This window comes from Medicago truncatula, chromosome 1 (assembly GCF_003473485.1).
Source record: "Medicago truncatula cultivar Jemalong A17 chromosome 1, MtrunA17r5.0-ANR, whole genome shotgun sequence".
Taxonomy (NCBI): Eukaryota; Viridiplantae; Streptophyta; class Magnoliopsida; order Fabales; family Fabaceae; genus Medicago; species Medicago truncatula.
The window spans coordinates 12,308,797-12,335,182 of record NC_053042.1 but is presented as its reverse complement, the minus strand read 5'-3'; the positions used below and the strand labels follow the sequence as shown (position 1 = coordinate 12,335,182).

At 30.5% G+C, this 26,386-nt stretch overlaps 2 protein-coding genes across 4 annotated transcripts; both read left to right on the top strand.

Moving 5' to 3' along the window:
* Positions 1–622: 622 nt before the first annotated feature.
* On the top strand, positions 623–20,654 carry LOC25482665 (protein DMR6-LIKE OXYGENASE 2). 3 transcript variants are annotated; one of them, XR_005646164.1, is made up of 4 exons: positions 623–1,265; positions 1,958–2,285; positions 3,396–3,722; positions 20,574–20,654. XR_005646164.1 is itself a non-coding variant. In XM_024776495.2 (4 exons), exons 1-4 carry the CDS (start codon positions 820–822, stop codon positions 20,505–20,507), a joined length of 1,035 nt encoding a protein of 344 aa, XP_024632263.1. In that variant the 5' UTR covers positions 623–819; the 3' UTR covers positions 20,508–20,654. The 3 variants fall into 3 exon arrangements, 2 of the variants coding, with proteins under 2 accessions (XP_024632263.1, XP_013466708.1); XM_024776495.2 differs by having other exon boundaries at positions 3,396–3,547; positions 20,399–20,654; XM_013611254.3 differs by lacking the exon at positions 20,574–20,654 and having other exon boundaries at positions 3,396–3,821.
* Positions 9,700–12,415, top strand: LOC25482663 (flavonol synthase/flavanone 3-hydroxylase). Its single transcript, XM_013611252.3, has 3 exons — positions 9,700–10,255; positions 10,900–11,227; positions 11,950–12,415. Exons 1-3 carry the CDS (start codon positions 9,780–9,782, stop codon positions 12,202–12,204), a joined length of 1,059 nt encoding a protein of 352 aa, XP_013466706.1. The 5' UTR covers positions 9,700–9,779; the 3' UTR covers positions 12,205–12,415.
* Positions 20,655–26,386: the final 5,732 nt, after the last annotated feature.

Here is a 26,386-nt window from a genome sequence, read left to right as displayed (position 1 = left end):
TTTTGCATATTGAAGTCCTTTTGCATTGGATTTCCCTGCATCATTTCAATCACAACATTAATGTTTCAAGATAATTTATCTACGAATCCTTTAATTATCAATCTGTTTTAAAATTATAGTAGAAATTGATTTCATAAATTATTCCAAAAAAGTGAACTATTGATAGGAAAGAGATTAAACTTGTGTAAATCACTTGAGCTATGCACATAAGTGCCCATTTCAAAGTATGTACACTAATATGAAATAAAAAAGAAATAATAAAATACGAATATTAGTACCAAATTTATTCAAAAAATAAAATAAAATATTAGTACCAAATTTGCTGTAAAATATTTTGAAGTTATATAATTTAAGTAAAATATTTTTTTTAGATGACCATTGATTCAATATTTTTTTTTTTGTGGGGGTCTCAGATGAGATGACCATTGATTCAATATTTAATTATTTAATTTACTATATATATATTTTATATCTATTTATCATCTTTTTTATATCATATCTTTTTTTCACACTAAAGATTAGGTGTGAAATCATTTAAAAAATTGCCAAAAAATATTTGGTAAAAATAGATAGTTATCCAAAAATGAAAGTTTTATCATATGTCACCTATTCATGTGTTTCCTCACAATATTTTGTCCACATTCATCCTTGAATTGCAAAAACGTCCACATTCATTTTATGATTACGATCATAAACATGTGACAAGAAAACAACAAAATAGCTAAGAAAAATCTGTGTTCTTCACATATCTACAACATTCCATCTATTAGATGTGTTTTTTGAGAAAACAAGGAATCAAAAAACAAAAAAAATCAAAACATGGGAGACATAGATTCATCTTTCATACAAGCCACAGAACACCGTCCTAAGTTATCTACCTTTGTACAAGTTGATGAAATTCCAATCATTGACCTCTCAGAAAGTAGTCAACAAAACCTCATCTCAAAGATTGGCAAGGCATGTGAAGAATGGGGATTTTTTCAAGTAATCAATCATGGAGTTCCATCTGATGTTAGTACAAAGGTTGAGATTGAGGCCAAAAAGTTTTTTGAGCAAAGCATTGAGGAGAAGAAGAAAGTGAAAAGAGATGCAGTTAATGCAATGGGATATCATGATGCTGAACATACTAAGAATATAAGGGATTGGAAAGAGGTTTTTGATTTTCTTGTTGAGAATTCCCCACAAATCCCTTCTTCTCATGAGCCAGATGACTTGGAGCTTAGGACTCTCACCAACCAATGGCCACAATACCCTCCTCATTTTAGGTAATCATAATCTTACCAAATGGTTAGAAGAATATTAAATAGATAAAATTACTGTTGTTTAGATTGACTTATTTGAGTTTATCTGTTTGTTTATATAATTACTTATGTGGTATTTTTTGAGAGAACTTACGAAAACGACTTATTTGGAATGAAAGGATTTTGGTATAGTTAATCTGTCACGATTGCCTATACACGGGATTTGTCTCCTCTAAAGTTAACGGTTAGTAAATAAAATTAAAGGTTGATATTTTAACCATTCAGAATTTATTTTGCATGTGCATATAATATAAACCGTTGATTTGTTTATCAACGATTGATATTATTTATTTTACTTTGCAAAAGAAAATGCTCACTTTAGAGGAGTCTGATCCCAGTAGCTAAGCGAAATTTCTTTAATAAAGTCATTCAATTTATTATTACTATTACTCTTTAGTAGTGAAACTCTTATTACAATTTAGTGTATGTTTAGATTGACGGTGAACTTGAAAGAATCACAGCATGCCACTGTGGTTTTGGCAAAAACTACACTTAAGAGTTTCAACGAAATCAAAGTGCGACCATGATTTCACCAAACTCACCATCAATGCACATGGATGACTTCAACAATGATTACATGAAATCAAACTCTGCATAACTTCAAAACTAAATGTAACATAAAAACATCTCTAAATTGAAGAATATGTGTCTTTTAGGGAAACAATGCAGGAGTATGCTAGAGAAGTTGAAAAGCTAGCTTATAAGTTATTGGAGTTGATTTTATTGAGCTTAGGCATAGGTGGTGAAAAATTTCATGACTGCTTCAAGAACCAACTAAGCTTGGTGAGGCTCAATCACTATCCTCCATGCCCTTCCCCTGATTTGGCACTTGGTGTTGGTCGTCACAAGGATTCTAGTGCTTTGACTGTGCTTGCACAAGATGATATTGGTGGCTTACAAGTTAGGAGAAAATCAGTTGGTGATTGGATTCCAGTTAAACCTACTCCTGGTGCATTTATCATCAATGTGGGTGATATTGTTCAGGTATATATTATGTTGTTCCAATCAACAACATCACTCATCAATGTTAAATTCACTAATCATTTTTCTTAACATAGGACATAAACTTTGAGCGAATAGGCTATTTCGTCTCTATATTTGTAGGTACCGGTCAATTTCATCCTTGAATTTTTCGAAATAGCCGATAGGTCTCTCAATTGATAGACATTTGTTAAATTCAGGGACTCATTGGCTATTTTGAAAATTTTGGGGATGAAATTTACTGGCTCGTACAAATTCAAGGACTAACTATCCTATTCACTCCATAAACTTTAGGACATAAAACTATGAGTTGAATGACTTAAACCTTGTTATTGCAAATAAGTTTCAGTCGGTTGTCTAATTGTCGAGTATGACTCATATTCACTAATAAAGTAGTTAGACATTTGAGCGTAACGTAGGAGACAAAAACTTATGTCTTCTTGCAATTTTGTAGTTTTTAAATATAATTTGTACTATGTAACCTTAAGCATTGCATAACAGAAAAACCACAACAGTCACTCTGCTGTCGGAGATGTTGGCATATTGACTGAACTCGATGATCAATCATTGTGTTTCGTGATTCATCTATTTTCTTTAGAGTCGGATTTGTTGTTCTACACTAGTCATATTTCTCTATCGTAACACATCATAATCAAAATCGGCTCGTTAGATGAACATTACCTTGTAAGTTCTAATAGATCTTATCACCAGCTAACGTGACGTTTGAGTATTTTTATGATACTCTACCCAACAATATTTGATTTGAGTGCGTGAACAATATAATAATTCATTTCCATATCTAAAATATACTCTAATATCATATTAAGTGCTAGATTTTTTTTGTGAAGAGTGTCAGGTTTAATTTAATCCCACAAAACTGACTTATAAGTTATTGTGACAAAATGGTAAATACAAATATACAATTGCTTCCCTCAAAAAAAAAAAAATACAATTGCTATTTACAGTGTCACATATATAAACTAAACACTAAAATTATTATAAAGCACAATTTGCAAATTATTATAAAACGTTAAAATGAATCATTACTCCTTGATATTATATAATGTTTTGCACATTCAATTGGTTCAATCTGAACATTGGATGTTTTTGCAGGTATGGAGCAATGACAAGTATGAGAGTGTGGAGCACAGAGTGGTTGTAAACACAAAGAAAGAAAGGTTTTCCATTCCATTCTTCTTTTACCCAGGTCACCATGTTACAGTGAAGCCTGCAGAAGAGCTAGTGAATGAGAAAAATCCTGCAAGATATAAACCATACAATGTTGGCAAGTTCTATGCTAATAGAAACCGTAGTGATTTCAACAAACGTGAGGTTGAGAATATCCAAATTCATCACTTCAAGATCGTGGATTAGCTATTAAAAATGTTTAGCTTAAATTGTAGAATTTCTAGTGTTTTGTCACATTCCTATTCTCCTAAGGTGGAATAAAATGATGAACAAACTCTACTCTCGATCTGTGCAAAATTCCTCATAGCAATACACAAACAATGAGGAATTAATAATAGTTACTTGGGTGAATTAATTTATTAATTTAAGACTTTATAATATCAATGAACACGATACAATACTATCAGAATAAGTGAATCCGTCCTCGTGAGCTTAACTCAATTGGTATGGACTTTGTATAAAATATGCAAGGTCTGGAGTTCGAATCCCGACCACTACAAAAAAAAAAAAAAAGTGAATCCTATATTTGCTTCACTTTAATGGTTTTATGTTCAACCTCAATTCATATATGGTTATTGTAAACAAGGTTTTGCAAGAGGGTTAGACAATTGGTTAAGAGGAGATATTTAAAAATGTTCTATTGAGAAATAGTGAAATGTGATAGATTTGACTTTTGAAAAGTTAAAAAATTGTTGAATTCAATAAACTTACCATTTTTTGTTTACTTAACTAGTGTCCTAAGGGCACCGGTTAGCATAACTCAAATAATTAACAGTGGTGAGACTCACTTAGTGGTAGGATCCAATATCTACTCTATGAGTTGAGATCCTCTCTATTTATCGGGTTAGGATCCTCTCCATTTATGTGTTTCTCCATTTCTTCAATTTGGAGAGATAAAGACACATAAAATCTTGAAAAAAGTAAAATATAATTAATGATGGTGGGACTCACTTAGTGGTAGAACCCACCATCTATTTTTTGTGTCTTTTTTTTTTTGAAACAATCTATTTTTTGTGTCTATCTCTCTCCAACTTGCAAAACTCCATTTATTTTGCCAAATGGAGAGGATCTTCACCCCTATTTATCTCTCATCAAATGACATCCTCCATTTAATTTAACCAAATGGAGAGGATCTTAATTCCATCAATATGCATAGAAATTAAAAAAAAAAAAAAAAAAAAAAGAGAATACTTCACCAAACAATAAACCACTCTCCAAGAATTTCTACAAATCTCATAGCATATCTTGCATCAATGTCAATCAATGCTCATATACTAATCAATATTTGTGTAATCTTGAATGTATCAACACATTTTTTACTTGAATTTTTCACAATGCACAATGTATTCTTCCTAGAAATATCTCTATCCCAGACTTTACAAAAGAACTTGAGATTGCATGTGTATCCATATTGTAAACCATGCACCGAAGAAGATCACAAGAAATAGAGGTGGAGTAACAACAAACACGCTTAAGTATCAAGTATTTCTTAACCAGAACATTTCCAAAACAACACTTTCATAATACCACTCTACTTTTCTGACGTGGAAGATCAGACAGCGATGCAACCACATGTCATGCTAAGAACTCGTATCCTTTGATAGAACTAAACATTTCGATACTAGTTGTTGAATTTTTTTTGCATAGAGGAAATATAATGTGAGAATTTCAAAGAAAAGATCACGCACATTGTCTAATAACAAAAAGAGAATAATAACATGCGACGATTGTTACAATGTATATATTTTTCTCTTAAAACCCACGATCCGTAGTAGACTCACACTCTTTGAATTAAATACTTAACTACACCTCAAAACACATTAAAGAAGTGTATAAGAGAAAAGAATCAAATCAAACACAAGCTTAACATGTTTATTACTTGTGCATCTTGTAACAACGAAGAATTAGAGTCATTTAATCACATTTAAAAGAAATCATTTTTGTTAAATAAGTGTTGGAAAATTAATCGTGTACAAAATACAAATACCACTGTTCAAAATGATTTTCCAATAACTTTCATTTCGTAGACTTCTGTTATGTTGCGTTAAATAAATGATGATTAGATCTTTTTTGGGTGTTCACCTTTTGATTCTCAAGAAAAAGGGGTCTTGATAATTCAAAGTTCGGATAGAAGGTAAATAAAGTGTGGTCCAGAATTATTCCACTTAAAATCAAACTTAGATTTTCCTAAATAATTCATCTTTTGTGAAACTAATTAACCATTTGAACCGAATTGCTATGTGTTAATCAATGATTAGAGTAAATGGTGTGGATTGTGATGTCCAATCATCATAATTATATTTGCGCATCCTAATCCTAATAGTAATATCTTTTTCCATCGTGCAACTATACAGATGAATACTGATGTTGATGCAGCACGTTAATGAAAAAATAATTCACATCACTATGATTTTTGTTGGTTACGTTCCCATCACTATGATTGACCTGCTTAAGATTTGGTTTTATAGAAGATTTGGATATTATATTTTTTTGCTAGTTGTATTCTCTAATGGATAAACAAACTACCAAATACTACAAAAAAAAAATATCACAATTAAAAGAAAAGATGATTGATTGTTTCCTCCTTTCCGCAACCACCCGAGCAAAATAGGACACACAAAGAAAAATCAATCCTAAAATACATTGTGAAATAACATTCAATCCTAAATTCTGTAAAAATAAAAAATAAAAAGCTAAATGACATTCATTTTAAAATAGATGAGGCATTTAATAAGCATGGCAACAAAAAACAATAGGACACACAAAGGACTTCATGGAAATCAAAGGCAACGGAATTGCCCAAATTAATATGTAGAGTACGTGAAAGATATATTATCCATCAACTTAATTTATGAATTCTTTTGATGCATGGACCCATATGTTTTCAAAATGACTATGATTATTGCCAAACATAACCATGCAATATGCATGGCAATGCAAAAATACTTATACCCTAGTCATGATTTTGGATTTAAGTAGGTGTGGACCCTTTGTATTAATTGGATATATATTCTTGTCTTAAACCATATTCATATTTAATTATGTTTTGGAGGTATGGCTAAACTTGGTTAGTCATATTTAATGAAATCATTCTTTTCATCCAATTTTTGAAGGATTTGAAAATATTATCATAGGGATAAATTATAGATATTTATATAAGAGATATATAAAGAATATGTAGACTCGAGATATAGTGAGGGAAATAAGATTCGTAGAGAATGATCTCAGGGAAGGACTACCTTCTTTGTCATTTGATTTCCATCCATACTATCCGAAAATTAAATAAGGCAAATGCTTTTTATAGCGAAAACTTAATCCACGAACCATTCACGACTGTGTAAACTACATGTTTGGTAAGTGGGTATTTGTTTTTTTTTGCCAAAGTATTTTCCCATTCGTGAGAATTTCGGGATAAAACTTTCGCTGCATATAGCAACTCTCATTAAATAATGGATAATGTTTGTTATCGCGAGAGGTTTTATCCTGAACCCCTCATGAGAGCAGTGTTGCACTCTTGAAATAATAATTTTATTTAACACAAATTGGCTATGTTGGTTAATGGGGTTCTTTTAACAACGTCTCCTCTCGTTTGTGATAATTTCGTAAGATTTTTTTCGTGATATTTAGCATTGCCCTTAAATAATTACTTCATTTGTCCTTATATATAAGCCTCTCGTTGGTAGTGTAATTAATGTGTTTATTTTGTGTGATCTAGATTATCCTTTCTCTATAGTGTATTCAATATCGGCTTTTCAAATTCAAAGGTAAAGTGGTAGTATTAATTAGGGGTGTGTTTAGAAAAATAATAATAAATGCATCTTAAAAGTTGGAAGAGAGCTTATATTTAGGGACACTTTTTTCCGTAATGTGTACTTATAATGAGGGACGGAGGGAGTAAATAGTTGTTGACATAAACCTCTCATTAGGTATAATAGAATATATTGTTCCACGGTTACTTCAAAATGATTAGTCTCTACAATTGCACGTGTAAGATACCTTAATTAGTTTAAATCGTTCCATGATGGTTCATTATCAAACAAAAGCCTAACGAATAATTCATCAATAATTAATTATCTTAATTCATAATTGATTAATTAAAGTGATAAATAAGACAGTTAATTAAAAGAAGAAAAATATGTATTCAATATTCTATCAAATTTTCTATTTTGTGATACAAGCATGAAATCCTATTTTGTTTTGAAGAATATTTTGTAATTTTTACACATTTGATGATTTTGTATTTGATATTTTTTTTTAGAGGTTGTTTTTGATGTTTTAATTGGTTATGTTTTATCTTTGGAATTGTTAATTTATATTAGATTTTATTTTAATTGAAAATGTTGCTAATTATGCATAGGCTTCCGTGAATTGGTTTGAAAAAAAAGTATGATTCACAAAAAATTTACGGAAAGAAAAATTGGTTTGAGTAAAATCCACAAGAAATTTTTTTTTTGTTAAGAAATGAAAAGGATAGAGAAATGGAAAAGGAAATTTGACGGACTATTAAATACAACTTTTTATTTTATTTTAATTAGTTACCTTATTTATCACTTTAATAAAAGTAAAATAAGTAGAATCTGTTCATTTATTGCTCCTTAACCAGTGTCCCGGAGGCACCGGTTAGCAACACCCTTAATTAAAATACTCATTATCTAACAATTATTTCATTCACGAAAATTGAATTTGAGATCAAACTTAAGTGATCTAAACCTAGTTTCAACCAATACAATATAATGTTAATTATCATAAAACCAATGTTTATCGATTACCGTTAAAGAGTTCTACATCAGACAAAAGATGGTCTGAACATGTGTTTATAAGTGGTTATGTAATGGGATGTCATTGTAATTTTATTATGGTATCACGAGTCTAAACCCTATAGCAACCCTATTTTCATCTTCCTCTTCTTCTCAAAGCTACGCTGCCACCCCCATAACAGCACCGACTTTCTTTCTCCTCCCTCCTCTCACAGCTGCCTAATCTCCTTTCTTTCGGTTTCACTGCACTGCCATCTCCCTCAACCCTCTCTTCTCTCTCGGTTTCTCATTCACCGCACCACCATCTCCCTCAACCCTCCCTTCTCTCTCGATTTTGCTCTTCAAACACTAGTCAAATCCTCACCTCACAAGCCGTTTTTATGGGGTTGAGTTAGGTCCAACGACGATTTCTAAGTTGGTATTAGAGCATCCGTTAAGATCCATTGGGCCACCTGCTATCAGGTTCTGCTATCAGGCCACCTACCATTTATGTCCACGAACCAAGCCCAATAGTGTTGGTCGTGAGGGTGTGTGTTAAAGAGTCTCACATCAAACAAAAGATGACATGAACATGTGTTTATAAGTGGGGGCAATCTTCACTTCACAAGTCGGTTTTGTTAGGATGAGTTAGACCCTATATCAAAATCTAACATTTACTTACATAGTCGGCCTTAGTTTTTAGAGAGAGGCTTCACCTTCTCTTTAACTTCTCTCTTTCTTCTTCATCAAAGGAGAGAGAGGCTTCACCTTCTCTTTAACTTCTTCATCAAAGGAGATAGTGGTTTTTGCTTGTTCAAAAAAAGGAGAGTTTATTTTTGGTTTTTTTTTTATGGGGTCTGAATCACTTGTGCATCATTTATTTTGACAAGGTCAAATGAGGGACTAAAAGTGGCAGACCCTGAAATAACAATGACAAATTTTTTTTTTTTAATAAGGACCAAAAACCGAATTAGCTCAATATTACAATGACCAAAAGCGGTATTAACCCTTTTCATCATCATCATCTAAATATGTGTTTTTCACAAAGATCTCATTTGTGTTTTCTTTCGTCGTTTGAGAGCTACGTTGTTTTATTCACCGTCTTGGTGAGACATTGTTAGATTTCTTGTCTTATGTGGCGTTCGTTTGGTTAAAAATTAAACCAATGACTTGAGTGTCAACGTTGCTGATTTAAATGCATAAATATTCTGGTCACTCTAATTTTGTCACATTTGTAGAAATTGTCCCGTTTTAAGCTATTACCTTTGGTGATGTGAATTTGTCCGTAGATTAAATCCTTTTTAGTGTTTGCGACGTTGAATTTGATCTTTTTTTAATTAGTAAAAATAATGAATTACTTACATTGTATTGCGTCAATGGCATATTTAACCTTATTATTATCACCGTTAGTTTTATATCCAAGTAACGACAACAAAAAACACATATGTCAAATTTGCAATGTGTGTGTGTATATATAATTGGACACCAACACAAATATGTCACAGCCAAAACAACTCTTCCACTAATATTGCTGTCATTGAATAATCAATATTTCTTTAAAAAAATCATCACCATGGTAGAGATTGATCAAGATTTCATTCAACCCCCAGAGCATAGACCAAAACTAAGTATCATAGAAGCTGAAAATATTCCAGTAATAGACCTATCACCTATATTAGATGATTCCAATAATGTTAAAAACCCTTTAGTTATTGATGAGCTTGTGAGGAAAATAGGAAGTGCATGCAAGGAATGGGGGTTCTTCCAAGTGATCAATCATGGAGCTCCTCTTGAAAGTAGGCAAAGGATTGAATCTGTTGGAAAGAAATTCTTTGGTCAAAAAATGGAGGAGAAGAAGAAAGTTAGGAGAGATATTGTGAATGTTATGGGATATTATGAAACTGAGCATACTAAGAATGTTAGAGATTGGAAGGAAGTGTTTGATTTTACTGTTAAAGAACCTACTTTGGTTCCAGCTTCAATTGATCCTGATGACAAAGAGGTCACTCATTGGTATAATCAGTGGCCAGAATTTCCACTAGAGATGAGGTAATTGAGTATACTCTCCTTTTTTTTTTTTTTCAAGGAAAAAATACTCATAATTAAGAGTTCGACCGAAAAACAAATAAAGTATGACCAAATATGTTAAATGACCATTTCTTCGGTACATGTATGAAATGAAATAAGTTTGGCACCGTTGCTCTTTTTTTGTTGTTGGTACAATCCCATAAAAAATGGCGAGACTATCATGAATTATCATTTGAACGAGTTCAGGTATGCTCCATTTACCTTTGAACAGTATTGATGAGTTATATTTAAACCATATTTCTCTATAATTCTTGAACAATATTGATGAATTATAGAGAAATAGAAGACAAATGGACAACAAACTGCATCGTCAACACAAAAAATAATTAGTGCGCCTTGAGTGCATATAGTAATTAAATTTGTTAATTATTTTGTGCTTAAATATGATTCTTAAACGTTTCTAATTAATTACAAATAAACTAAGTTTATAACAATCCCCGTGAGTTTAGTTCGATTGGCAGAGATATTGCATATTATATGCAAGGGTCGGGGTTCGAACCCGGACACCCCACTTCTTCACAATTAAATTGTGTGAGCTCTAGTCACTATGCTACTTGACAAAAAAAAAACTAAGCTTATAACATTAATTTATATATGTTGTGCAGAGAGACATTCCAAGAATATGCTCAACACATGAAAAAACTAGCACTCAAGATAATGGAACTCATCGCCCTAAGCTTAGGATTACCCCCAAAAAGATTTGATGATTTCTTCAAAGATGAAACAAGCTGGATCAGACTCAATCATTATCCACCTTGTCCAAACCCTGACATTGTTCTAGGTTGTGGTCGCCACAAAGATTCTGGTGCTTTAACTGTTCTTGCTCAAGATGAAGTTAGTGGATTAGAAGTGAGGAGAAAATCTGATGGTGAATGGGTTTTGGTTAAGCCTTTACCTAATGCTTATATTATCAATGTTGGAGATGTAATTCAGGTACTATATGCTTCTTAGGACTTGTGACTTTGATGCCCAATAATTCAAAGATTAATCTTAGAGAGATTTTTCAAAAAAGTTGAATCTATTTTGTTTTTATTTACCAAAATGAAAAAGATTTTTTAACTTTTTTATAAAGATGAGTTATAGAAAATGATTTTTTAGGTGGAGCTACTCAAAACAACTTCTTATTTGATCAGCCATTGAAAAAGTGATCTATTTTTGTTTTTAGAAAATGGAAATATGGTTTCAATGTCAATTTTCTTACACTAATTTTGTTTCATATTAAATTTGAAAAAAAATAGTATAGGATGTAATATTAAGATTTTAAGAGAAAAAAAATTTGGACTTTTTATTTTTTAAGTTAAATTTAATATTTTAATTGATGAGCTTCACAATAAATAATGCTTTAATTGATTTTTCAACTTTAATTTGTAACTTTTTTTAAGATATTATGAAAAGGAAATGAGATATTTAATTGTACAAATTGAAAAATTTTAGGGACAAAACTCAGCAGACAAAAAAACTAAAAAAAAAAATAAAATTGCACATAGTTAAATTAGAGGAACTAAAAATATAAGTAAACATGTTTTTGTTACCATTTTTTGAAGAAATTTTTGTTACCATATTTTTTTTTTTTTTGAAGTTTTTGTTACCATATTATATTGTTGAACATGTGCAACATATATAAAACTAAAGATAATTAATTAATTATTTTTCAGGTTTGGAGTAACGATGAATATAAGAGTGTTGAACACAGAGTGATGCTAAACACAGAGAAGGCAAGACTTTCATATCCATTCTTTCTCTTTCCTTCACACTACACAATGGTGGAACCTTTGAAAGAGCTCACAAATGATCAAAACCCTCCCAAGTATAGACCTTACAATTGGGGAAAGTTTTTAGCTACTAGAAAGCGTAGCAACTTCATGAAACTTGATGTTGAAAACATCCAAATACATCATTTCAGGATTTGATTAGATTCAACATTTTGCTATATAATGTTGTGATCAAGATGATGTTGTATTTGGAAAAGGAGCCATGAATTAATATGTGTATTATATGTTTCATCAAGTTAGGTTTATGAATAAGGCTCTATATGAACAAGTCTTGACCAAAATGTATTATCTTAAATAAGGAGGCATTGTTGGCTCATGAATAATTTCAGTTTCTGAGGGTTTTATTTTATGTTATTTCTAAAATTGATATATGACACTTTTTTTAAGAATACAACATAATGTTTTAAGAACTTCAATATTGTTGGTTTTTTTTTTTTTTTGAGAGGTTCAATATTGTTATTTCTTTTCTTTTTTTTTTTTTTACAAAAGAAAAGTTACGTCATATCATTAATGATTAGAATTGTGGTACAAGTTGTAACATTATCACAATTTTGAAAGGACTAGAAAAATAATGTATCCATCTTTACTAAAGCACAAACAACTACACTACTTTTCTAACGAACTCTACAAAAGATTGAAGAAAAATGAGAATATAACTCCTACAAACTGAAGTAAAAATCTTATATTCAAGTACTTTCTTTTTACAAACTAATTATATTCAAGTATTTGTTCTCTTGTATGTGATAGAATAGAATATTTGTTATAATGATTTATTTGGTCATACGTAACTTAGAAATTGTGGTTAGACTTAACACAACTCCATAAAATATAATTACGAAAAATTATTATAGTAAATATTCTATTCTATATATGTTTGTTAATATACTATCCACTCCATTCTTTGAATCAAACTCGAAGAACAAGAGGTCAATTGCTTTATGAATAGTCAATGGTGAAGCCACATTGTGGTGAGGGGATGCACTTGCCAACCCTCAATTTTTTTGTCCCACGTATATCCCTATTGTTTTTGCATTTTGAACCTCCTCATTTTATTTTTTTGCACCAACTAACCAAAAACCCAAACAACTTTCTCTTCATTCATTTACACATGTTAACTTCGCTCTAACCTATATGCAATTTGGGGTCCTGATATGTTTGTGTTGTGAAATTGATTAGAGTTGCAATAAATTATCAATATGTTGATTTTTTTTGGATATGCAATGGTTGTTTTAATAGTCAAAATTGAGTGGTTGTTTTGTTGATTACACTAATGAATTCTATGGACCGGTCTTATGATGTTTATGTGTGAAAATGCCACTAAGTATCAAGAATGTATCGTAGATAACTTAAAAAAGAAGTCCTTGTTTGAAGCAAGTTTATGAAATTATGCACTGCAATCTTTATCTGATTATTGGAATGATTCATAAAAGATTAGTTTTATTTGTACGATATGTGCTGGAAACCTGGAGTTTGTTATTTCCTTCAATTAACATGAAACTTCATAGGACCTCTTTTGCTATGAAAATTGTGAAAACTAAATTGAATAATAAAATGGGAGATGAATTAATGACTTTTTTTAAAAACAAAGAATTAATGAACAATTGTCTCATGAATTTATACCGAGAGATATGTGTTCGGCAACATTGATGATGAGTTGATTATTCAACAATTTTAGAACATTAAACCCCGTAGGAGACATTCGTAGAGTATGTTTGGAATTTTTTTAAGTACAATGTAAATTGAATACAATGTAATTCTTTGAATATAATATTATTATAAGGATCCAATATGTAAATTGAATATTGTACTTGTTGCTTATAAATGAAATGCATTAATATTGTATTTGATAAAAAAAAAATAAAAAATTGAACCTCCTGATTTAAGGTCCTGACAACGCCACTGTGAATAGTATATAGGAAGCCTAACAATTTTATCTTGTAGGTCGTTTCAACCATGAGGACATGAGGTGATCGATAAGTTCAAATCAACAAATTACAGTTTTTTTTATTAAACTTTATTAAAAATAAAAAACCACAAACAAAAATTCTAATGTTTTTCATCATCATCTTCTTCATGTTAAAGATTGATGAGGATGATAAAGAACAGTGAAACTGTTATTAATAATGCAGTGTAGAATCAAATGTTTTATTATTACTTATGTATATATTGGTACTATTAATTATCCATGCATAGGTAGTTATTAGTTTTATACAATTATTAGTATTAGTAGTGATAGGAAGTTGGAAATTACGAGTGGATGTTTTAGCAAGATAATAAATAAAAGTTTTAAGCTTCCTCCCTTTTTTTAAGAGATCGATCTCTTTTTTAATTGGATAATTATTACTATTAATTTTCTATATTCTATCATATATATGATTCTTAATCTTCATAAACTTAACTTAGTTGATGAAGATAATGTAAAATATATGCAACATCGAAAAATATATATTGTTAGTGATAATAAAGCAGATAAAAGTCACTAACAAAAGGAATCAGAGATTCCTGTACAAAAGCCATTTTGATTTTTGAATGTAAAAAGTTTGTCATTATAGTATTTTACCAATACATCCTCGAGTATTTTTATTTTGTTTGTAATTTTATAAATCAAAATGACTGTTTGTTTGATCACACTTATTATAAATCAGACTGATTATTACCTTTGTCGGTGATTATAAGCATATTTAGATAAACAAACAGTGTATTAAATTTGTCTTTTTTATGTACCAAAAAAAAAGTCTTATTTTATTACTAGTATATTGATATTCGAATATTGTTTTTTAATTATTATTTGTTACTAAAATTAATAAATCAATTAGGAATATACTTTGTATAAATAACTTTTTATAAAATAAACTATATTCATTCTTTCAAATTCAAATTTAAATTCTCAATATAAATTCAAAGTCGCTAAAAACAAAAAGGATGAATCCGCTAACAAATTCACAACATCTCTGTTTTTTTTTTTTTTTGAAGAGGCTAAATTAGCCTGTTTAAATTGATACCGGAGAGAATCAAACATGAGACCTCGAGGAGGAGCACACTCCCAGGTCCCAAGCAATACCATCCGATCAAAAAACAAATATGTAACGTTGACGACGCCAATGTCGTTGGGTATTGAATCTGTACTTGATTAAAGTTAATCCTTCTCACTACTAAAAAAACAAAAATTAGTGAGGGAAATTTAGTAAGGGAAAACATAAAATCCTTCTCTAATTCCGTCACTAAATTTTGCGACCAAAGAATTTCATTTTTTTCCGTCACTAATTTCCCTCGCTAATTTTGCTTTTTCTAGTAGTGTCAACCTAAATAAAAAAACACCGCACTAAGATAAAAATAAAAAACAAGCCGCATAAAGACAAATAATTAGTGCGCCTTAAGTGCATATAGTAATTAAATTTGTTAATTATTTTGTGCTTAAATATAATTCATAACTTCCAACCAACAACATTACTCATCAATGTTGAATTCACTAATTATTTTTCTTAATATAGGACATAAAATCATGAGTTGAATAGCTTAACCTAGTTGTTGGCTTGTTGCAAATAAGTTTTAAACCGTCGTCTAATTGTTGAGTATGACTCATATTTACTGATAAAGTAGTTAGACATTTAAGCGTATAAGAGTTGCTTTTTTGACATCCATTATTTCTTAAAAATACATTAAAATAACAAAAAAATCAACGGTAGTTAACTACCATCGGTTTCTGCTTTAAAAGCCAGCAGTAGTTAACTACCGCTGGGATCTTTTGGTCATTTTCACGTGTTTTTAAAAAACAATGGATGTAAGAACAACAACACTCTAAGCATAGCGTAGGAGACAAAAACTTCTTGCAATTTTGTAGTTTTTAAACACACCTTGTACTATGTAACCTTAAACATTGCATTACAGAAAAACCACAACAGTCACACAGCTGTCGGAGATGTTGGCATATTGACTGAACTTGATGATCAATCATTGTGTTTCGTGATTCATCTGTTTTCTTTAGAGTCGAATTTGTTGTTCTAACACTAGTCATATTTCTCTATCATAACACATCATAATCAAAATCGGCTCGTTAGATGAACATTACCTTATAAGTTCTAATAGATCTTATCACCATCTAATGCGACGTTCGAGTATTTTTATGATACTCCACCCAACAATATTTGATTTGAGTGCGTGAATAATATAATAATTCATTTCCATATCTAAAATATACTCTAATATCATATTAAGTGTTAGATTTTTTTTGTATAATTTTTTTGTGAAGAGTGTCACGTTTAATTTAATCCGACAAACCTGACTTATAAAGTTATTGTGTCAAAATGGTAAATACAAATATACAATTGCTATTTACAGTGTCACATATATAAACTAAACACTAAAATTATTATAAAGCACAATTTGAAAATTATTATAAAACGTTAAAATGAATCATTACTCCTTGATATTATATAATGTTGGTTAATTATGTTTTAGGTCCCTATAAATAGGCGCGTTTCCAACATTAGTCCCTACTTAAATTTTATTAAATTTTTGGTCCCTAACGTTTTTTTCCGCTGTTAATTGTTGCTGATTGAGCAAACGAAAGCCAACGTAGATGCCACATCTGACTTTTCTTTGTTGGGTTAAATATGTTTTTAGTCCCTATAAAATTGAGGCATTTTAAGTTTAGTCCTTACTTAATTTTAATAGTTGTTTTAGTCCTTACAAAAATACTATACATTCAATATTAGTCTCTGCTCAGTTCAAATTTGTTTAATTTATTCTTAAACTCTTAAGTTTTTTAACAATTTTTTGTAGACGTGTTAAGAACATTATTAAAAGTTCCGCCGCAAAATTTGATTTATATGTTCATATTTTATTACTTTTATCTTTAACTTTTATTGTTTTCAAAAATTAATATTTAATACGTTTCATGTTAAAAAATTCTAAATTTTATTAATTGAACCTTTCATAGTGTTCTAAACTTGTCTCAAAAAATTCGTTCAAAAATTTAAGAGTTTAAGGATAATTAAACAAACTTTGTTTTAGTAGGGACTAAAATTAGAAGTAATTTTATTTTTTTTGTAGGGACTAAAAAAACCTACTAAAACTAGTTATGATAGTATTTTCATCATGAAAAGATATTTTTGACTAATAATTATTCCAAAAAAAACTATCAATTCGGCAACAAAACCACTCATGCCAGACAATGCAAAAGAAGTCATCGATAAGATAGTGAAAATCGTGAATATTTTTGGCATTGGGATAGCCATTCCGCCCATTTCGTCAAAATAAAGAAGATGTAGTCTGTCATAACAAAAGATGTTGACCAAAAGATGTTGAAGCGGCATAGATTATTTGAATAGAACCTAATATCATTAACCAGGGGCAAAATATTGAATGAGCGGGGGAAAATAATTCCATATTAATTCGAACCAACTCATATGCTCCCATTTCATGCAAAACTAGTGGCAGTATACAAGATGCCTACAAATCAACCAAAGAGTAATGCTTAACACATCTACAAAAAATTGTTAAAAAACTTAAGAGTTTAAACATAAATTAAACAAATTTGAATTGAGCAAGGACTAATCCTGAGTGCATAGTATTTTTGTAAGGACTAAAACAACTATTAAAATTAAGTAAGGACTAAACTTAAAATGCCTCAATTTTATAGGGACTAAAAACATATTTAACCCAACAAAAAAAGTCAGATGTGGCATCCACGTGTGCTTCACCGTTTGCTCAATCAGCAACAATTAACAGCGAGGACCTATTTCGCTAACGGAAAAAAACATTGGGGACCAAAAATTAAAAAAATTTAAGTAGGGACTAATGTTTAGAATATACTTATATGATTTATTTTGATGAGTAGTATTTTGTTATGTTATATGTTGGTATTTATTAGTATAATATATATATATATATATATATATATATATATATTATTTGTTGTAGAAATATATATGATTTGTTCTAGAAATATATATGATTTGTTGTAGAAATATATGTTATTTAGTGTGGAAATATATGTTATTTATCATATATATTTCTAGAACAAATCATATATATTTCTACAACAAATAATATATATATATATATATATATATATATATATATATATATATATATGTTATAGAGATATATTTGTTATCTGTTATTTGTTATAGAAATATTATATATATATATATATATATATATATATATATATATTAGAATAGAATATTGAGATTTTTGGGGAGATTTGGATATAAGAGAAAAATAAGTAGGTTAAGGATTTTTATAAAAGGGGAGAGTTAGAATTAGAAAATAAGGATTTCGTGCAAACGGTTTTTGGGAGAAAAAGGGAGAAAGTGAGAAGTCAGAGAAAAACAAGAGAAGAGAAGAACCAAGAGGAAAGGCTGCCGATCGTTAATCTTAAGGTAAGGGTGAGACTAACATTCAATCTTCTTAAGCCTATGATTCTGATAATTAGATTTAACATGTTGGAGGTTTAGTTTGAAAATTGGGAATTAGGTTTTCCATTGTTGAGTTTGATTAGAAAAGATGTAGAAACCATGATAATTGTGTTAAGAATTGATGTTCAGGTTGTAAAATAATCATAGGTTAAGTTTTCTAACAAATTTGGGATTTTGTGTTTGAGTCTAGTGAAATAAGAGCGATTCTTAAGTGAAAAACGCATTGTTAAACTGATTTTTGAACTGCTGCGAAGCTCAAAATCGGCCACCGAGTTCCCAAAATCGGCCACCGATTTCTGAGCTGATTTTCTAGCTTTGGTTCGACGAAAATCGGCCACCGATTTTCTGGCAGGCAAATCTGGAAAATATTCGTAATTTTCACCCTTTTCTGTTTTGAATTTGCTTTTGGTGTAAACATGAAAGTTGTAGATAGTTGAGTCAGCTTTCTAATGGCTTTGGTTTCACTTGAAAATGATTTTTAGTTTTTGAGATATGATGAAAATAGTCCAAGGAGGTCTTAGTGAAACCTTATGAAAATTCAGCATAACCGTTTCTAAGTTAATCCAAAACTTATGGGATAATACCAACCCTCAAAACTAGAAGTACTGTGAGTTCAATTAAGGTGTTTAAGAGTATTTAGCCCATGTTGTGAGTTGATCCTTGGGATAGGAATGGGGGTTGAATATAATATTACTGATGATCTGTGAAGCTATTATAATATGATTTAATGTTGATAGTAATGTAATATATTTGTATATGCATTATGTGAATTATATAAGATGTTTAAGTTGATGTTGATTATGATTTGATGTTGTTATATTGTGATATAATTATATATGCATCACTTGAATTATACGTGAATAATTGAGACGTTGTTGATTTGCATTTGATATTATTATGTCATGTTGTTTTTGTATACTACTGTGTTGCTGTTGTTATTTAACTAAGCTGCATGAGTCGGTCTAAGTTGATTAAGATGATGAAGTTCCAAATTATTGGATTATACAAGAGTTGTCGATTTAAGATGTTTAAGAAGTCGAGTCCATGCATTAGCATTCTTTGTTGAGGGCTTGATGCTCTGGAGTATAATAATACTTAAATAGTGATAGGGGCTTGATGCTCTGGAGTATATTAATACTTAAATAGCGATAGGGACTTGATGCTCTGGAGTATATTAATACTCAAATAGCGATAGGGGCTTGATGCTCCGTATTGGTACCACATGCATATAAGATGTCTAAGTTGCATAGTCGAGTTGGAGTCGCATTTGTCGAGTCAAGGATGTTTATGTTGATAAGTTGTGAAGTTGTAATTGTTTATACAAACTATGATTGAAGTGCTAAATGATATATTACTATCTATAATGAATATTAAGATGATTTGATGTTGATTAAATATAATTGTTGAATTATATGTTTAATATTATTGTTTTGTGAAATCTCACCCCTTCTGCTTGGAAATGTTGCTCTTCCTATGAGTAACTTGCAGGTGATCGTTAATAGGTTGTTGTTGTTGCTGTCGTGAGTGACTTATTCCTCACTGAATCTTAGGATGCTCTGATACGTAACGGGATGGGATCTTTTGTGACTATTTTCTATTCCTTTACGTATTGTGTATATTTTAATAAGGTCTGCGTGCCAAAGACTGTTTTAGTTATTGAATAAATTCCGCTGTGAAGTATTAAAGATTTTGTTATTGAATTTTAAAGGATAAATAATTATTTATTCAGTTTATGATTTTAAGAAAAGAATGTGACATTCCGTTTTATGTGAATACTCTGATTAATTAAATGAAATTTTTATGTTGGGAAAACGGAGTGTTACATTTTCCATTCCATTCTTCTTTTACCCAGGTCACCATGTTACAGTGAAGCCTGCAGAAGAGCTAGTGAATGAGAAAAATCCTGCAAGATATAAACCATACAATGTTGGCAAGTTCTATGCTAATAGAAACCGTAGTGATTTCAACAAACGTGAGGTTGAGAATATCCAAATTCATCACTTCAAGATCGTGGATTAGCTATTAAAAATGTTTAGCTTAAATTGTAGAATTTCTGGTGTTTTGTCACATTCCTATTCTCCTAAGGTGGAATAAAATGATGAACAGAAGAATGATCTAGACTTATAATTTTAAGTCAATGTTTAAAATTGCAAAATGTTGAGACAAGATTAACGCACTAATGGTTATGGGCTGTCCAATCAAGATTAACGGCTGTGATCAAAACTGTGTGAAAATGTTTATACAAATCTGAATCGTTAGATCGTATTTCTATGGTCAAGATTGTGTACTGCGTGAAACTGCGTGAGCAGTTACAGTAGAAAATCCGGGTCTGTCTATCGTTTATGTAATGGACAAAACTGTGGACTTGCTTAAGTACTTTTTGCATGGTTCTTAAATAAAAATATACATTTTTTTTTTTTAAATTTCAAGAAAATTATGGTAAATTTTAGTTAAGAACCATACGAAAAATACAAAGAAATGCATTATTAAGAATATAAAATGCACATAAGTTTTTTCCTTAATTTGCAAAAAAAACTCTACTCTCGATCTGTGCAAAATTCCTCATAGCAATACACAAACAATGAGGAATTAATAATAGTTACTTGGGTGAATTAATTTATTAATTTAAGACTTTATAATATCAATGAACACGATACAATACTATCAAAATAAGTGAATCCGTCCTCGTGAGCTTAGCTCAGTTGGTATGGACCTTGCATAAAATATGCAAAGTCTGGGGTTCGAACCCCGACCACTAAAAAAAAAATATTGAATCATATATTTGCTTCACTGAAATGGTTTTATGTTCAACCTCAATTCATAGATGGTTATCGTAAACAAGGTTTTGCAAGAGGGTAGCTAATCATAAAAAATTGCTGAATTCAATATCAACTTACCATTTTTTGTTTATTTAACTAGTGTCCTAAGGGCACCGGTTAGCATAACCCAAATAATTAATAGTGGTGAGAGTCACTTAGTGGTAGGATCCAATATCTACTTTATGAGTTGAGATCCTCTCTATTTATCTCTCATCAAATAGAGAGGATCTTAATTCCATCAATATACATAGAAATTATAAAAAAAAAAAAAAAAAAAAGAGAGAATACTTCACCAAACAATAAACCACTATCCTAGAATTTCTACAAATCTCATAGCATATCTTGCATCAATGTCAATCAATGCTCCTCATATACTAATCAATATTTGTGTAATCTTGAATGTATCAACACATTTTTTACTTGAATTTTTCACAATGCACAATGTATTCATCCTAAAAATATCTCTATCCTAGACTTTACAAAAGAACCTGAGATTGCATCTGTATCCATACTGTAAACCATGCACCGGAGAAGATCACAAGAAATAGAGGTGGAGTAACAAAACACGCTTAAGTATCAAGTATTTCCTAACCAGAACATTTTCAAAAAAACACTTTCACAATACCACTCTACTTTTCTGACGTGGAAGATCAGACAACGATGCAACCATATGTCATGCTAAGAAGTCGTATCCTTTGATAGAACTAAACGTTTTGATACCAGTTGTTGAATTTTTTTTGCATAGAGAAAATATAATGTGTGAATTTCAAAGAAAAGATCACGAACATTGTCTAATGAAAAAAGAGAATAATAACATGCGACAATTGTTACAATGTATATACTTTTCTCTCAAAACCCACAATCCATAGTAGACTCACACTCTTTGAATTAAATACTTAACTACACCTCAAAACACATTAAAGAAGTGTATAAGAGAAAAGAATCAAATCAAACACAAGCTTAACATGTTTATTACTTGTGCATCTTGTAACAACGAAGAATTAGAGTCATTTAATCACATTCAAAAGAAATCATTTTTGTTAAATAAGTGTTGGAAAATTAATCGTGTACAAAATACAAATACCACTGCTCAAAATGATTTTCCAATAACTTTCATTTCGTAGACTTCTGTTATGTTGCGTTAAATAAATGATGATTAGATTTTTTTTAGGTGTTCACCTTTTGATTCTCAAGAAAAAGGGGTCTTGATAATTCAAAGTTTGGATAGAAGGTAAATAAAGTATGGTCAAGAATTATTCCACTTAAAATCAAACTTAGATTCTCCTAAGCAATTCATCTTTTGTGGAACTAATTAACCATTTGAACCTGCTTAAGAATAATTCACATCACTATTGATTGTTGTTGGCACGTTCCCATCACTATGATTGACCTGCTTATTAAGATATGGTTTTATAGAAGATTTGGATATTATATTTTTTTGCTAGTTGTATTCTCTAATGAAAAAATACTTATACCCTAGTCATGATTTTGGATTTAAGTTGGTGTGGACCCTTTGTATTAATTGGATATATATTCTTGTCTTAAACCATATTCATATTTAATTATGTTTTGGAGGTATGGCTAAACTTGGTTAGTCATATTTAATGAAATCATTCTTTTCATCCAATTTTTGAAGGATTTGAAAATATTATCATAGGGATAAATTATAGATATTTATATAAGAGATATATAAAGAATATGTAGACTGTAGTGATGCATGAGAATCGAGATATAGTGAGGGAAATAAGATTCGTAGAGTAGATCTCAGGGAAGGACACTAAATATCGGTTTTGTCTTATATAGTATCAAGAAGCAGTTACTTCAGTATCAAATGAACAAATTTTTCTAAAAAAATACTTAAAATATTTGTGCTCGATTTAAAAAATGAACTACACACAGAGAATCAAACATTCAAAAATCAAAATTATAATGACTAATTGTTGTAATTTTATTTGCACACAAAATTATGTAAGATTCTTTTTCTCTTGCTAAATTCAACATAAATAATGTGTTTGATGTTTTGTTATTAGTAGGGTCTGAAACCCAGTTGCATGCATGTGGTCCTATGTTGCAAAATAAACCTACTACTAGTAGTAGTACTATTCTGACTACGTTAGATCATATATCACTTACTATGAGGCTCTTAATTCAGATTCTTTTAGACTATTAATTTTAACCGAAGTTTAATTATGAACCACTTTAATAACTCGATTTTGAAAAAGTCTTTGTTTAATACTATCATTTCTCCTAATATTGCCGATTTTTGTTGTTAAACCATTCACTCGAAATCGATCCACTTCCGTTTCTACTTTCCTTAAGCGAGCCCGGACTTTCTCCACCTGTTCAACGGCTGCTTCTCGTAGTTCTTCTGAATTTCGAATAGTTCTCAAGATTCTCTGTTTTCGATTATCTAATAAATCATTTAATGAAAGTAGATTCTCTTTGCATTTATTTCAAAATGTCTATGATCTCTTCCCGAACCAAACATGAATTTTCAATTCATTTGGCTCTATCTTACAATAGGTTTATTTCTTTATTTACAGCTCTATCTTAGGGCAAAGCTGGCAGTGGCAGTGACTTGAAATGCGGTGCATATGCCATTTGACAAAATTACAATATTATAATGTAAGTAAGATTATAATATTGTAAGTAAGATTATTTTAAGGCTAAAATATGATTTTAGTCCCTGCAGCCTCGTTTTGGTTTTAGTCCCTGTAAAAAAAAAAAAATTGTTTTTGGTCCCTACAATTTTTTTTTTTTTGAAAATCGTCCCTGGAGGGACTATTTTCAAAAACAAAAAATTTTGCAGGGACCTTTTTTAAAAACAAAATATTTTGCAGGGACCAAAAACTACAAAATTGGTTCAGTTATAATGTGCCACGTATGCAAATCATCACAAAAGTGGGGTCAGGGACTATTTTCATAAACAAAAAATTTTGCAGGGACGAAAAACAAACTTTTTTTTTACAGGGACTAAAACCAAAACGAGGCAAATTTGCAGGGACTAAAACCATATTTTAGCCTTATTTTAATTGCCAAATGCTAAGTTGTCAAGTTATAAATAAGGCTAAAATATGGTTTTGGTCCCTGCAAATATGTCTCGTTTTGGTTTTAGTCCCTGTAAATTTTTTTTGTTGTTTTTGGTCCCTGCAAAATATTTTGTTTTTGAAAATAGTCCCTGGAGGGACTATTTTCAAAAGTAAAATATTTTGCAGGGACCTTTTTACAAATCAAAAGATTTTGCAGGGACTATTTTTTTAATAAATGGGTTCACTCATTATGTGCCACATGTGCAAATCATCACAAAAGTGGGGTCAGGGACCAAAACCAAAACGGGACATATTTGCAGGGATCAAAAACAACAAAAAATAATTACAGGGGCTAAAACTAAAATGAGGCATATTTGCAGGGACCAAAACCATATTTTAGCCTATTAATAAAGGTCAATTTAAGAGAATTGTACTTTGATTAAAAAAAAAAATTAACGTAGTCAGAATAGTACTACTACTAGGGCTAGTAGTAGGTTTATTTTGCAAAATAGGACCACATGCATGCAACTGGGTTTCAGACCCTACTAATAACAAAACATCAAACACATTAATTATGTTGAATTTAGCAAGAGAAAAAGGATCTTACATAATTTTGTGTGCAAATAAAATTACAACAATTATTCATTATAATTTTTATTTTTGAATGTTTGATTCTCTGTGTGTAGTTCATTTTTTAAATCGAGCACAAATATTTTAAGTATTTTTTTAGAAAAATTTGTTCATTTGATACTGAAGTAACAGCTTCTTGATACTATATAAGACAAAACTGATATTTAGTGTACAAAATATATGCATTGGACCTTCTTTGTCATTTGATTTCCATCCATACTATCCGAAAATTAAATAAGGCAAATGCTTTTTATAGCCAAAACTTAATCCAAGAACCATTCACGACTATGTAAACTGTAACACCCCGTTATCCCAACATAAAAATTTCTTATAAAAATCAGAGTAAAACATCTTAAACGGAATGCTACACTTCTTTCAAACGTAAATATAGCAAAATTACTATTTATTTCAATCATTTCATAATATCAAATTAAATTTCAATGCAGCGAAAAATATCTTAATAAAACATCATGTTGGCACAACGGCCTCAACTTAAACAACTTAATAAAAATCCAGTCTAAACAGTCTTCAACATAAAAGTCATAATAAATCACGTAACATATGGAAAACAATAAAGATCCCCATCCAGTTACGCATCAGAGCGACCCTAGACGACACGTGAGGAGTCACTCACTTCAACAGCTAACCTTGATTACCTGCAAGTTACCCAATGGTAAAGGCAACATTTCCAAGCAGAAGGGGTGAGATTTCACATTCAATAATGATAAGCATATAATACAAAAAAATGCATTTAACAACTTAATTCGGCTTCATTTAATAATGTTATCTCACATAATTATTCATTTACTACTTCACTTATCATCATAGAAATCATCATTAACTAATAATAGTCCTTCATATAAAGTTTCATCATAGACAAATGGTATCTATTCTGTTAGAAGTGGATATCGTATCAGTCTCAGTCAACATGTGGATTTGAGTACTCACCGTTGTGATGGAAATTGGGTACTCCTTTGGAATCTTAAGGTATCTCCTAAGGTGAAAACTTTTCTATGGAGATCGTGCAGAAATGCTCTTCCAACAAGAGTCCGACTTCAAGACAGAGGGGTAAATTGCACAAAAACTTGTGCTTTTATGTGAGAATGAGGATGAAGATAGTATGCATTTATTTTTTTATTGCACAAAGAGCAGGCAGTGTTGGCAGCAATTAGGGTTGTGGAGCAAAGTTCAGCAAAATGCTCAATTAAATCTCAGCTTTGGGGTCACCATGTTTGAAATCCTGCAGGAGCTAGATTCGAGTCAACGAGTCATTTGGGCTTGCGTTATGTGGTCTATTTGAAAACAGAGAAATGATTGTATCTGGAGGAATGAAGTCATGACTACTGTAGCAGTTCGTGACAGAGGCCTTAATCTTCTAACGGGTTGGCAAAACGCGCAAGATAGCCGTAATCGAGCGGAT